The sequence below is a fragment of the Physella acuta genome, unplaced genomic scaffold, assembly GCF_028476545.2.
Source record: "Physella acuta isolate Inbredline_101_S28 unplaced genomic scaffold, ASM2847654v3 ptg000970l, whole genome shotgun sequence".
Taxonomy (NCBI): domain Eukaryota; kingdom Metazoa; phylum Mollusca; class Gastropoda; family Physidae; genus Physella; species Physella acuta.
In genome coordinates, this window is record NW_026732487.1 from 550,089 (window position 1) to 564,342 (window position 14,254).

The 14,254-nt window shown below is 35.3% G+C and overlaps 2 protein-coding genes across 5 annotated transcripts in view; both read right to left on the minus strand.

Moving 5' to 3' along the window:
- LOC131954050 (uncharacterized) overlaps positions 1-10,349 on the minus strand; it is a 31,499-nt gene extending 21,150 nt beyond the window's left edge. For all 4 annotated transcript variants that reach the window (XM_059317537.1, XM_059317538.1, XM_059317535.1 and 1 more), the window contains exons 1-16: positions 10,087-10,349; positions 9,260-9,526; positions 8,311-8,509; positions 8,138-8,211; positions 8,007-8,027; positions 6,354-6,608; positions 5,921-6,119; positions 5,633-5,706; positions 5,082-5,345; positions 4,721-4,987; positions 3,822-3,927; positions 3,620-3,727; positions 2,865-2,968; positions 2,602-2,698; positions 2,408-2,512; positions 390-1,666 (exon numbers count right to left, since the gene is read on the minus strand). In XM_059317537.1, coding sequence (XP_059173520.1) covers positions 390-1,666; positions 2,408-2,512; positions 2,602-2,698; positions 2,865-2,968; positions 3,620-3,727; positions 3,822-3,927; positions 4,721-4,987; positions 5,082-5,345; positions 5,633-5,706; positions 5,921-6,119; positions 6,354-6,608; positions 8,007-8,027; positions 8,138-8,211; positions 8,311-8,509; positions 9,260-9,526; positions 10,087-10,249 — 3,580 coding nt within the window. In that variant the 5' untranslated portion in view covers positions 10,250-10,349. The remainder of the gene's footprint in view (positions 1-389; positions 1,667-2,407; positions 2,513-2,601; positions 2,699-2,864; positions 2,969-3,619; positions 3,728-3,821; positions 3,928-4,720; positions 4,988-5,081; positions 5,346-5,632; positions 5,707-5,920; positions 6,120-6,353; positions 6,609-8,006; positions 8,028-8,137; positions 8,212-8,310; positions 8,510-9,259; positions 9,527-10,086) is intronic.
- Positions 10,350-10,535: 186 nt separating this feature from the next.
- The window catches only part of LOC131954061 (netrin receptor DCC-like), a 32,450-nt gene continuing 28,731 nt past the window's right edge, over positions 10,536-14,254 (minus strand). Inside the window, exons 14-16 of the mRNA XM_059317561.1 lie at positions 13,788-13,861; positions 10,733-10,996; positions 10,536-10,588 (exon numbers count right to left, since the gene is read on the minus strand). Of these exons, the coding sequence (XP_059173544.1) occupies positions 10,536-10,588; positions 10,733-10,996; positions 13,788-13,861 (391 nt within the window). The remainder of the gene's footprint in view (positions 10,589-10,732; positions 10,997-13,787; positions 13,862-14,254) is intronic.

Below are 14,254 nucleotides of genomic sequence, written 5' to 3' on the forward strand. Positions count from 1 at the left end.
CTACATTAACTTTACATCTCACTATTAACATAAACATAATAAGATTTATATTGTTACTGATGACATGTGTATGTTAACTTAAGCGCTATACTAGACCTAAAATTTGAATATATCTCAGAATTTTATTAAAGTCTTTAAATACATTAGTGTTTATACATTCCTATTAATCATAATATTATTCTCTACAAAAGTACTTATTTTTAAATTTTATATATGTTGCAAATTTTCTTATCTCTTGTGGTCAGGCAAATATATGGGCCTAAATAAAGTTTTAAACACTTAAGTAGTATATATATTTGTTATTAATAACACATTTGAATGTCAACTGTGGTGGTGACATCTGTTATAATTTTTTGTCTAAACTACTAACTGAATTAGCAGCTACTCACCCTCTGTTGTTATTTCCACTAGATATGATGATGTAGTTTCAGTTGTAACTGGTGTGAGCGTTGTGTCAACAGCTTCAATGCTAGAAGTGCCAGAGGTAGCTGTGGTGGTCTGTGACTGGGTCATGTTAGAAGCTTCATCTGTTGGCTCAGTGGCTTCATCTGTTGGCTCAGTGGCTTCATCTGTTGGCTCAGTGACTTCATCTGTTGGCTCAGTGGCTTCATCTATTTTTTCTGTTGGCTCGGTGACTTCATCTATTTTTTCTGTTGGCTCAGTGACTTCATCTATTTTTTCTGTTGGCTCGGTGACTTCATCTGTTGGCTCAGTGACTTCATCTATTTTTTCTGTTGGCTCGGTGACTTCATCTATTTTTTCTGTTGGCTCGGTGACTTCATCTATTTTTTCTGTTGGCTCCGTGACTTCATCTATTTTTTCTGTTGGCTCGGTGACTTCATCTATTTTTTCTGTTGGCTCGGTGACTTCATCTGTTGGCTCAGTGACTTCATCTATTTTTTCTGTTGGCTCAGTGACTTCATCTGTTGGCTCAGTGACTTCATCTATTTTTTCTGTTGGCTCGGTGACTTCATCTATTTTTTCTGTTGGCTCAGTGACTTCATCTATTTTTTCTGTTGGCTCGGTGACTTCATCTATTTTTTCTGTTGGCTCGGTGACTTCATCTGTTGGCTCAGTGACTTCATCTATTTTTTCTGTTGGCTCGGTGACTTCATCTATTTTTTCTGTTGGCTCAGTGACTTCATCTATTTTTTCTGTTGGCTCAGTGACTTCATCTATTTTTTCTGTTGGCTCAGTGACTTCGTCTATTTTTTCTGTTGGCTCAGTGACTACGTCTATTTTTTCTGTTGGCTCAGTGACTTCGTCTATTTTTTCTGTTGGCTTGGTGACTTCATCTATTTTTTCTGTTGGCTCGGTGACTTCATCTATTTTTTCTGTTGGCTCAGTGACTGTGTCTGGTTTGTCAGTAGTTTTCTCTTTGGTTACTGTAGATCGTGTTATGCTAGTTTTATCTGTTGTTGTGTACCTTGTCACCTTTGATGTCACTGGAGTTGTCTGTTTGTCAACAACTGATGATGTAGTTTTTTTAGTCAACTTTGTCGGTTGAACTGTGGTGGTTCCAATAATATCTAATGGCACAAGTTTATTGGTGATGACTTTAACTGAAGGTGCATACCCTCCAATATTTGGTGTTCTAAAAGTGATTATGGCTTTTAAAAATTGTTTTTTCCCCCTATCAACTGCATCCACTGTCAAAATAAAATACCTGATAGAAAATAAAATAAATCAAATGCTGCTTAAGAAATTTTTTGTGTGTTTACAGAGATATACAATGGATATATACATTTGAGGAACTAAATTGTAAGCATGAACCACCTTTGAGGAATTTTCTGAATAGTCACTTAATGTTCGAGATAATGCCCGATCACTATGCACCAATGAATTTCACACCAAATAATTGACCGCTATATATCCTCAAACAGTATCTAGTCTAGCTATCCTGTCATGCGCCACTCTATCTAACTTGTGTTGTATATCACACCTGACAACTATAGGTTCCCAAGCTGCCTCTCGTCCAACAATAAGACTGAGGCAATAATGTCTCCCTATGGTCATCAGAATCGTGTCTGGCATCCATGTGCATGTCATGAGTAATGATTCTACCACAACCTCCAGCAGCATGCCTAAACTCAACTTATGACAAATCACTGCAGTTGTCTTCCCATATGTAAGTAGCCCTCAACAACCAGCGTGTCGATAACATTTAATTATATGCTAGATAACCCTTGGCCTGCTCAGGCCGAATATCTTAGGTTAACCCCTTGGATAGTAGTAAAATGGTGTTTGTCACTAGCACCTAGTCACCTGAGCCCCTTTGATAAGCACCCAAGTTACTATTTCATTTTAGGATAAACAATAGAATATCAGCAAACATAATAATTCCTTTGAGGAATTTTATTGTAATCATGACCCACCTTAGAGGAATTTTATTGCAATAATGACCCACCTTTGGGGGATTAGATTCCTGATAGAAAATGAAGCTGGGGAAGGTGTGCTAGAATTGAGGATGTACACTGGGGCGGAGCTTTCATTCATCAACTCCACCTGAATCCTAAAACAGAAGAGGACAGCCAATCATTAAACCATTTTAACATTTGCGCTGTAGCATTCAGAAAATGTATCTAGAAGGATTAAATTCACCTGAAATCATTGGCTTCTATTCCTTGTGTAACAACATCAATTTTTGCAGTTGTTTCCCTGATTTCAAAGAGCTCAACACATAGTTCTGGTTTTTTGGCTGTGGGTTAATGGGAATAAATCATGTGAATTACTAACAGATGTTTTTTGTTTTAAAAAAAAAAAAATATATATATATATATGCCTATATATGTATATATTTCAATGCAGCTATATTGCTATATTTTTCATTTATTCAATATAAACAAGCCCTACACATAAAATACCTGGCTTATCCTTCTTTGTAATGTCAATTTCTTTGGACACGTTGCTCACCATTCCATTGTCAGTGTAGGTGAGAAGATTTAAGACAAAAATTGTTGGTAAATTCCTGAAAAATGTTTTACTTTTTTAAAATCTCCAATTAAATAAATTAGGATTTCAGTGGAATCAAGCAATAGAAAAGGTAGGCAGGCAAGTTTGTGACAAAACTACTCATCTAACATAGGTTATAACAATATGAGAATATGATACAAAGATTTTAAATTTTTTTTAAAGTTATTTGAGAAATAAAGAATCACTTCAGATTCCTGCAATTGCTCAAAAGATGACAGAAATCTAAACTTTCATCCCCCTAACTGAAGCAGAACTCAAGTTATTCACGCTCACAGATAAACACAGACAAATACACAGACAAGATAACAAAATAGGCTTTTTTTTTTAACAGATTTCATACAATAAAGTAAAATGGAAAACATTACATTAGTGAAAAAAATTAAAATCTGAAAACCACAGAGAATGAGCATGACTGACCAGACAAAATATTTTAATTTACCACTGACTAATTTTAAGCCTTCTCTCTCTCTCTCTCTCTCTCTTTCTCTCTCTGCTGACAGAAACATTCCATACATAGGCTACTCCAGCCTTGAACACAAAATAATAAGTTCAACTTAATTTAGTGGCTGCACATAGTTGTGTTTGGACAGAAAGAAAGGTTTCAATACAATTTTTTAAATTGATCCACTAGTATTTTTTCTCTTACCCATTTGATGGATTTAGAAAAATCTTAAAATATCTGGCATTTGGTTCCTGTTTTAATCTACCCATCAGAACATTGCCAAATGTGTCTGTTAATTGCAAACTGAAGTTTCTGTAATCAGGAATTAGAAAAGAAAAAAATTAAATATATATACTAAGGTAATGGTCAAAAATGATACAAACTTTATATTTTTAATAAAACAAACCTGATAGCATTTATATTTCCTTTCTCTACTCTCCATCTTATTTCCAGATTTACAGCCTCCGTAGCCTCAGAGACATTCGCCAAGAGAGTAACAACATATGGCTTGACTGGAGAGAAAAAAGTCTATTGGGGTAAATAGTATTTGTGGGTGAAGGGTGGGGTGTTTTATGTGTGGGTAAATGCGTTTTTTTATCCTCCATGATCAAAACCAATTTTAACACATGAAACTACCAGTTACTATTATAATCATGTTGATTGGCTTGCTATCAAAACACTGTTCTTTTGATCATCTATACTCACATTTTTTAGTATACTTTCTTTACATAAAATATCAAAATAATAGTCTTTATATTTTTTACTAAATTTAAAAAAATGGTGCATTAATTTAGCTTATCTCTACTTCTTTTTCTCGTTCCCTTCTTTTGCTCTTTTTCCAACTCATCTGAGATTTAGCGTTGTTAGAAAAATTTTAAAGGTGGATAAAACTAAATTTGTTTTTCGTTTATTTTCAATGTTAATAATTTAAATTTGTGAAAGGAAGCATTTTAAACTTTTAAGCTTTACTGATTACTTATTTCAAAAAGAGTACTATTAATAGAACAACCTAAGGTCTAAATAACCCAACACAGCTTGTTAAAAAAGCGAAGTAAGCTAAAAAAAACTAATTTTATTGTCACTTTAAAATTACTGATAAATCCTCATTGTCTCCTGTATATTGGTACAATGATGCTCTCAAGATATGGGAGCTAATCAAAAAGTAAATTACATTTTTTTGTGCAGAAATCTTCATCATTTGTTAGCCTTATTTAAGAAGTTACATCTAATTATTACAAGTTATTTGTCAGTTTGGTAACTTTATTCTGTTGTCTAGCAGAACTTCTTATGTCAAGGACAAGTCACCTTTTGGTCGGACGGTAAGTGTGTACTGGACACTAACACTCCCTGCTTTGTTCTGACCAACACAGGTCAGTACAGCACTCCTCTCTGCCTTTGGAATGAAGAGAAAGTTCTTGACTTTGTCTGCAGGCCCTAACTGGACAGTGTTTGCATACCAGGCAATATCAGGTGGTGGGAACCCAGAGAACTGGCAGGGAATTGAGACATTTTCACCCTCCTCTACAACTATCTCTGTGCTCGTTGGCTGATGCTTTGGCTTTTGTAAGTTTCCTTCAAATACAAATTTATAAAGAAAAATTTTTTTTTCATTTTTAATAACATAAAAAAGTATGTGTAAGTTGATGTAATGTAAAGTCTTCCTTACCTTTTCTTACAATTAGATTGGTATTTGTTTCAGCATAACCATAGTCGTTTACTCCTCTACACTTTAGTTTAGAATTTTTCTCAACACTTTCAATGACCAGTTCATTCTTGGACTCCACTCCAGGTCCCAGAGGTACAGTCTCATTAAACCACTGCACCATTGGTCTAGGGTGACCTTTGAACTCACATGTGATATTTATTTTCTCACCAAATTCAGCTGGAATTTGTTTCGGGAGATGAACTGGTATAGGTGTTTGTGGTATTTCTGCAACATTGGGAACACACATTTTACTTTTGGTTACCTAAAAGATATTTTTTTTTTTTATAAACATAGCTACTGAAAACTCTCATTGGATAAATCATTTTTAATTATGATTACAGCTGCCCAGAATAAAATAATAGTTAATACTTTTAATATAGATAAAACATATATTAGCGTACTATGTGGGATGGTTAAGGGATTAAAAAAACCTTGAGTTTAAAAACTACTAGGATGGAACTTTTAGTGGTAAGTTAAATGTCTCAACTAAAACTGAATGGACAAGCTAAGACCTTCAACTTCAACTTGTGTTGATGTTTCTGCCTTTCCAAATTTGTTGAGAGCTTCACATCGCAGAGTGAAAGATCTGAAAAAAAGTTGAACAAAGATACCTTCTTATCATAGGAGGAATCTGTTCTTGTGATATTTTGGGTACCTTTCATTTTAATTTATGAAATAGGGTTATGAATTTTTAGAAAATACTTTTATGAGTATAATGGAATGGATGACTAAGTTATTAGAAATAAGTATGAGTATAATGGAATGGATGACTAAGTTATTAGAAATAAGGAATGTCTCACTCTGTAATATTACGCTCCTTATAGAAATTGAATCCAGGCTTTTCATAATTTGTAATGACATTTTTATTATCTTTGAACCATAATACAGTAGGGACTGGATCTCCTAAGGCTCTACAGGTCAGTGATACATCTTTTCCTCGCTGCAATTTTGTTTTCTCAGGTAACTTTTGCATGATTTTTGGTTTTTTCATCTCTCCATCTAGGATTTGTGTTATTGTTACTCTTATTAGAATTATTGATTGTAATAAAGGTAATTTGGGACAATATTTAAATAAATTTTAAAGACAAAAAAAAATGTAACATTAAAAATAGGTTAACTAAAAGTATTTTATCAAAATTCTAGAAATTAGCATCTTTAAACTTAGCAGTTTAAGGTTTTAGTTTATAGAGAAAAAGTGTATTTAAGTTAATAATCAGAGGAAACACATCTCACCTTCAATAACAAAGATAGATGTCTCTCTGTCTATGACATCCACAGAGTTGGAGGCACTACACATTAGGATAGAGTCTTTTATAATGTTGGACAGGGTCAATTGGCTGGTGCCTTTTGATGGAGTGCCAATTGATTTGCCATCTAAAGACCATGTGACAGTTGGGACAGGGTGACCCACAGCCGTGCAGGTGACATTGACAGTTTGACCAGGATAAATTTCTAGTTTTGGTTTATGATCACTAGTAAACTGTGGTGCTAGATTATGGGGTGGGATTTCAAAATAAAAATATATGCCATTTTAAAAATAGTTAACAAACTAGTTCAATTATTTAATTTTTATTATTATTAAAAAGCTTAAAATGTGTTAGAATTCATGACGTCTTCAGTCTATAAAATGATGTAATGACTAGAGAGTGAACTACAGCATAATTTGATGAAAAGATGTTGCCATTATAGCCAGTCATTTCTACTGGTCTAACTAGAAATGTCATAATAATCATTTTAAAAAAGAAAAAACAGCCAAACATATTACTGGTCCTATTATAATCGTATACTAGATGTTGGTACACATTTATTAGATGGAATAGTGATACATAGTCCCAAGTTATAACTGTTAGTATAATTATGTTTTGAAGTTGGTACACTAATGTATTAGATGTTGGTACACTAATGTATTAGATGTTGGTACACTAATGTATTAGATGTTGGTACACTAATGTATTAGATGTTGGTACACTAATGTATTAGATGTTGGTACACTAATGTTTTAGATGTTGGTACACTAATGTATTAGATGTTGGTATATTAATGTATTAGATGATGGTACACTAATGTATTAGATGTTGGTATATTAATGTATTAGATGTTGGTACACTAATGTATTAGATGTTGGTACACTAATGTATTAGATGTTAGTACACTAATGTATTAGATGTTGGTACACTAATGTATTAGATGTTGGTATATTAATGTATTAGGTGTTGGTACACTAATGTATTAGATGTTGGTACACTAATGTATTAGATGTTGGTACACTAATGTATTAGATGATGGTACACTAATGTATTAAATGGTACACTAATGTATTAGATGTTGGTACACTAATGTATTAGATGTTGGTACACTAATGTATTAGATGTTGGTACACTCATGTATTAGGTGTTGGTACATAAATGTATTAGGTTTTGGTACCTTAATGCAGGGGTTCCCAACCCCGTGCCCACGGGCGCCATGGCGCCCGCCGAACAATTCGTATGTGCCCGCCTCTCACTATTCGACAGAGACAGAATTTTTTTCATAAACATTATTGAAAGGTTGAAGGGGATGGAAATCGAAAGTTTGAGGGGGGGGGGTGCAAATCAAAAATTTGAGGGGGGGGTGCAAATCGAAAGTTTTGTCCTCGGGTGACGGGAAGGGTCGCTACGCCTCTGGAGGGAGTTTGTCGATTTAAAATAGGTGGTGCCCGCCACCCTACCGATATTTTAGAATGTGCTCTAGAGTAAAAAAAGGTTGGGAACCCCTGCCTTAATGTATTAGATGGTACACTAATGTATTAGATGTTGGTACACTAATGTATTAGATGTTGTTACACTAATGTATTAGGTATTGGTACACTTGTGTACCTGATTTACAATTACTACTGTAATCATTTACCTTTTTCAGGTTCTGGTGGCTCTGAAATTTTAAATTAAGAATAAAATTAGTTGTTTTTATTTACCAACATCAGGCAATTCATTCATTATTTTAATGACTAAAATAAACTAGGGATAAAAGTCAGCTGATACCTTCAATAACAACATCTGTAGAGGTTTGAGCTAACCCAAACTTGTTGACTGCTTCACACACCACAGTAAAGGCACTAAAATGATATGTAAAAAAATACACAACTTGTTACAGGATCCCCAACAAACTCTTTCTTAGGATTATACCTTGAGTAAGTTTCTCTTCAGTAACTTACCTTGTAACAGCTTTCTCGACGAAGTAACTTCTACCTAAAACTGTACGTTGTGTTGGTACCACTACCCCATCCTTAAACAATCTGACCTCAGGAAGAGGATCGCCTTTTGCTATGCAGTCAAAGGATGCATCTGTACCTTTTGTGACTCTTCTAGTTGGACTAAAGCGGGATGTTATTCTTGGTTTCTCACCAACTTCTTCTGTTAATAAAAAAATGTTTAGTTTAAAAGTTAAAGATTGAAGGAGCTTGTGTGCTACATAGAAAAGAAATCAACAAGCCTTTTTGATGAGAATTTTAACGTTCACTGGACCCTGAGTAATGGGCCATGTTATTATGATCCATGTATTTGGTAGATAACTAGACGATGATCAAACATAAAGGACAGTATCAAGTTTTAATCACTCCTATATCTTTAAATATCTGATGCCAAAAACCAATACCCCATGCTAAATTTTAAACACATCAAAAAACAGTAAGGTTTGATGATTGACATTACTTGTCAATGTTTGGCAGATGTGTTGTTTTGTAGTTCAACATGTATACTGAATTAAAATGACACTTTGAATTTGAAATGCTTCCTGTATTAAAATTAATTAAAAGTTTAATTTCTTCTAAGATCACAGTAACACCTGATGGGTAAAGTAGTAATATTATATACAGACATATTCAACTATGCCTCTCTATACTTATTTCTGGTTTTGTGTATACTTTTCCATTAGTTTCTGTAAATCACAATGTATAATGAAAGATAAACGTAGTTAGGAAGGACTAAATAATAGATAGAATGTTATACAAGAAAACTTCTTTAAAATAACCACCTTTAAACAGGCATGAGGTGATTTTTAAATTTTAACAAAGTTTTGGCCTGCTGCAAACATTGTTTTGATCAGTAAAATATTTTCAACATAATTCTAACAGAAAGAACATTTTTAAAAGTTGCAACCCTTACTTGGAATAATGCCAATTACAGTGTTAAATTCCACTGTACCACCTAGATTCTGAGCTTTGCATTTGGCATCAACTGGCTGAACAATATCTGTGAGCACAAGTTCCTTCATTGAATCAGCTGGCTCACCTACTGGATCCCCATTCTCAAACCACTGTACAGTAGGGACAGGGTAGCCTTCAGCCTTACAGGTTAAATTTATCTGCCCTCCCTCAGCAATCTTGAGCTGTTTGGGAAGGTCATGAGTAAAAACTGGAGCAGAATATGGCCCTTTGAGAAAAAATAAAACATCATATCAATTAACTGAAAAAAAATTAATATATGAACTTATACCTGGTTTGCAAAAAAAAAAAGTATGAGATTAAAATTTTAAACAAATCAGTCCTTTTTAAGACATTTTATTAGTAATATTAGCCAAAGTAGAAGTTGTTTAAAATCTAAGAAAGTCCTTAGCCAAGTACTTGAACCAATTGTTATTGTGCCAATTACCCCGTCCTCCCAAGGTTGTTTAACAGAAATTGAAATGATAATAAATGGTAGATCTATATGTTAGAAATGTGCATGAGGTTTTTAAAATAACCTTTGCTTTACCCCCTTTCCCGCCCCACCCCCCTTAAAATGAAATAAGCTGCTTATTGATATTGTACCTTCACCCCAAATAGCTATTTTCTTTCTCTATTAAAACAGTAATGTATTTCTAAAATATCAATTGAGTACTGTTAAGACTAAGTACAAGTTGACTAAAATAATGTGGTCTATGTTAGCCAAGATTCCTGTCATTAATGTTGAATTAATATTAAAACCTATTTAAATTAGAGATTTCCACTCACTGTCCTGAGAGACCATCAACCATGTACCAGTATTTTTTCTTCCATGTTTGTTCTCTCCCCTACATTGCAGGTACATGCGTGTTGATGCGCTGGGTATTATTAGTCTGTTAATGGACTCCGATGCTGGGCTGACAACCTTGTCATTAATGAGCCAGGTGACCATTGGCTTAGGACTACCCTTAAACTCGCAGGTTATATTAACTGGATCACCAATATATACATCCACTCTTTTTGGCAATGGGACAGGTACTGGCGGCTCAGGTGGCTCTAAACATTACCAACGATTGATGAAAATAATAAAGAAATGAAAATATTGAGTAAATGGAAATGATGTAGGCTATTTTAAATTTTTATATATGTTATTTGCTAGTATTTCATTATTGTCAGTTAAAATGAGTCTAGCCCAAATATTTTTTTAAAATTATCTATCATTATATGAACAGCACTCCCTACATGGGGAAAAACTTTTTAACATCCACAAATTCTTTACCTGGAGTTGTGCCTGGAAGTAAAATAAAAAAGATGTTAGTATTTAATAAATGCAAATGGCAAGTATATAATTTAACAAGCATGCTTGTGACTAATAAGTATATAATGACAATCTTCACCATTCACTAACATTCCAGCAGTTAGTGTTATTACTCACTTTCTTTCATATACAGCCAAGTTCCTGTATAGTTTGTTCCAAGTTTATTTCTCCCTGCACAAGTAAGGTAAGTGCTTTTCTCAATCTTAAAATCAATAAGAGTATTCCTTGACTCCACATCTGGTCCCACAGGTGCATTATTGACATACCAGGTGACCATAGGCTTTGGATTGCCACTGAATTCACAGGTAACATTGACTGGCTGGCCAGGGTATAAGGTAAAAGGTCCATCTACTGATAGTGGCACTGGACCCTGCTGAGGTTCTGTGTGGAAGAAAAATAATTGTTAGTATATGACCTTAAAGGTCATCCTTACATGATATTACAATTAATGAATTATAAAGAGAGGTTGATATAAGTTATAGTTATCAGAGCCGGCGTTAGGGGGTGGCAAACGGGGCGGTCGCCCCAGGCCCCGCGCTTGAAGGGGCCCCGCGCTTCAGCAACGCCATTGTTGCCTGAATTAGTTTGTAAACTTAAATAATCTTTGTTGAATTAAATTTAAAAAAAACCCAACTAAATGGCCGAAATTGTTGTATGTTAAAACTGAGGCCAAGGCTGATGTTAGTGAGTTATCCTCTACATGGACTGGGACAGACCGTTATTCTAAAGAAAGACATTAGTGTCACACATCGCTGGTACGGTCGACTCGCTATTGTCCTGAGGTGACTGGAGATGGCGGTCGCGAATTAGCCCCCGACCTGAGATGGGAGGTAAAAATCGGGAAAAACGTAAAAAGATACCCTATTGTTTGCGGACCGTTGAAGACGTTTATTTTTAGAGAGCAGGCGGGGGTGTCTGTAGTAAACAGTCAGTGACCTGATGATGGCTTGCAGAGGAGGAGGAGGGGGGGGGGGGAGAGCGGATGGGGACATGCCCCGGAAATCCAGAGTATTTATCCCTAAAATCATAATTTATACACTGTATGGGCATCTTTTGTGTAATTATGCATATTCACCACGATACGTTTGATAGGCATCCATACAGTAATTATGTTCATATTTATTTTATATATTGTCAGGTCATCTTTAAATACATTATACTTGTATTTATTTTTATATTTTTGAAGGTCATTTAAACAGTAATTATGTCCATTTTCATTTTGGTAAACTTTAACGGTATTCGTAAAGTGATTAAGCACATGTTTATTTTAATTAATTGTAGGGACAGTGGCGTAGCGAGGTCGGGTGTCACCCGGTGCGGCACATAATGGTGTCACCCCCCCCCCCCCCCCCAGAGGCGTAGCGACCCTTCCCGGGAAAAAACTTTCAAATTTCCGATTTGCACCCCCCCTCCTCAAACTTTCGATTTGCACCCCTTCAAGTTTTCGATTTGCACCCCCCCCCCCCCCTTCCACCTCAAACTTTCTATTTGCACCCCCCCCTCAAGTTTTTCTCTATATAGTTTGCTATTTTTTTGCCTTGGTGTCACCCCCCTAAATGGTGTCACCCGGTGCGATCCGCACCTCTGTGTAGGGATATTCAGTATAATAGTTAAGGCCATAGTGATTCTTGTTTTAAAATAGTGTAGGCACACTAAACAAATTATAAAGTCTATACTGTTTGATACATCGGGCCGAGACTGTTTTAAGGTAAAGTTCTCCTGATTTCTAAAACGTCTAAATTACCGGCAGTCCGAGAATGCCATCGCAAAACTCATTAATAACATGAAGCTGGCTGTCACATGGTTCACTTTCTAATTATAGACACGGACCTTCTCTTGTGAGAACGCGGTCTTAACCTGTAATGTAATACGCGGACGCTCTATAAACACCCACCTTCTCTTGAATGGCCGCGGTCAGAGATCCAGTAACGTAGTACCCGAACTGATTTTTTTTTAGGATTTGGCATCCCATAGATTTAAATGTACAGTTATCCTTCACGGACTTCACCTCACCCCACCAACTGTCACCCCCCCCCCCCCCCAGTGTTCCACCTTACTGAGCGTCCGTGATTACATTTGAGAGTCATTTCATTTGGATATCTATAGCTGTAAACAGTGTTTTTCACGATTCGAGCTTATTCCGAATTCTATCAATGTTTTGCTATTTTCCATGGCTTCCACACACTTTGAATGCCCCTGTTAACACTTGATAAATTAAGAAAATATCGATACTATCACCTGCCACTGTGGACCGATTTAACGTTGCTTCAAAGTGCCCTAAGGTATTAAGTCAGCCAAACAGTGCCTTCAGTACATTTGGAGTATTCGGGATTCCTTTCCCAATACGGCGATCGCCTACAGAATCTTGCTAACAGTTCCAGTCACAGTGGCAAGCGCCGAAAGAAGTTTCTCCAAACTGAAGTTGATCAAGAACTATTTGAGATCAACGATGTCCCAAGACAGGCTTTGCGGCCTGTCGATTCTGTCAATAGAAAAAGACATACCCTCCAGTTTGGACTATGATGATATAATCATGGAATTTTCCTCACGAAAGGCAAGAAAAGTAGATCTTCGTTTGTGAACGTACTGGTAAGATTTTCATAAATAAACATTAATGTAAAAAAATCAGGTTTGAAGCTGACGTTCATCGTCTCTTTAATGCGTGTCTCAAACTTATATCTGTTTTATTTTTTACTTTTCAAACAAAAAGCCTTAACAGAAACAAGCAACATTTCAAAAGCACTTCTAAGTAAACAAATTATTTGTTAATCAGTGTCTTAATGTTAATACGACATTGATAAACAGCTTAAAAATACCATATATATTGTTATAAATATTAATTCGCGTTGAGAAGGAAAAAAACGCCTCACTGTACATGTTTTATTTAATTATACACCAATGAAAAAAATATAAGGCCCCGCGCGGATGGTTGGCCATAGGCCCCGCGTACCCCTAACGCCGGCTCTGATATTTATAGGCAAGAGGCCTTCCATTTCAGTTTAGACAAGACTTTGTGTATAGACATAGAGATCTAGATCTAGTCAATAATTAGATCTATATAGGCCTAGGACAGATCTAGATCTAGTCATTAATTAGATCTAGATCTGTATATAATAGTCAGATCTAGGTCTCAGATCTAGAATCTACCAATTTTTTTTTTAAAAAGACAAACCTTCAACTTGAATTTTAGTTTCTCCAACTAAAGTCTTTTGCTCATAAAAAGCTCTACATGTCAAATTGAAGGATCTGCAAGAAATAATTTAGACCAGTAAAGAAAGTTATTTTATCATCAGTGGGTTGACCTAGAACAACTAGATCTAGGTAAAATAAAATAAATAAAAGATTATACTATGTCTATGAAACAAAGTTATGATGAGTCAAGCATGTATTAGATCTATACTCTATACATTGTAACATTTTATAGTTATAAAAATAAACTATTATAAACTAAACTGTTACTAAACTATAAAAATTAAACTATACAGAAGTTTCTTCCAGGCATCTCTTCTGGGAGGCTCTGCCCACCCACCCACCTTCCCTCAGGAGAAAGGCTTCTGTCCCCCCAATGTTATGGAATTTATATAGAATATAGATCTATGTAATTTTATCAGTCCCCCCCCCCCCCCCCCAAGAGAAAAG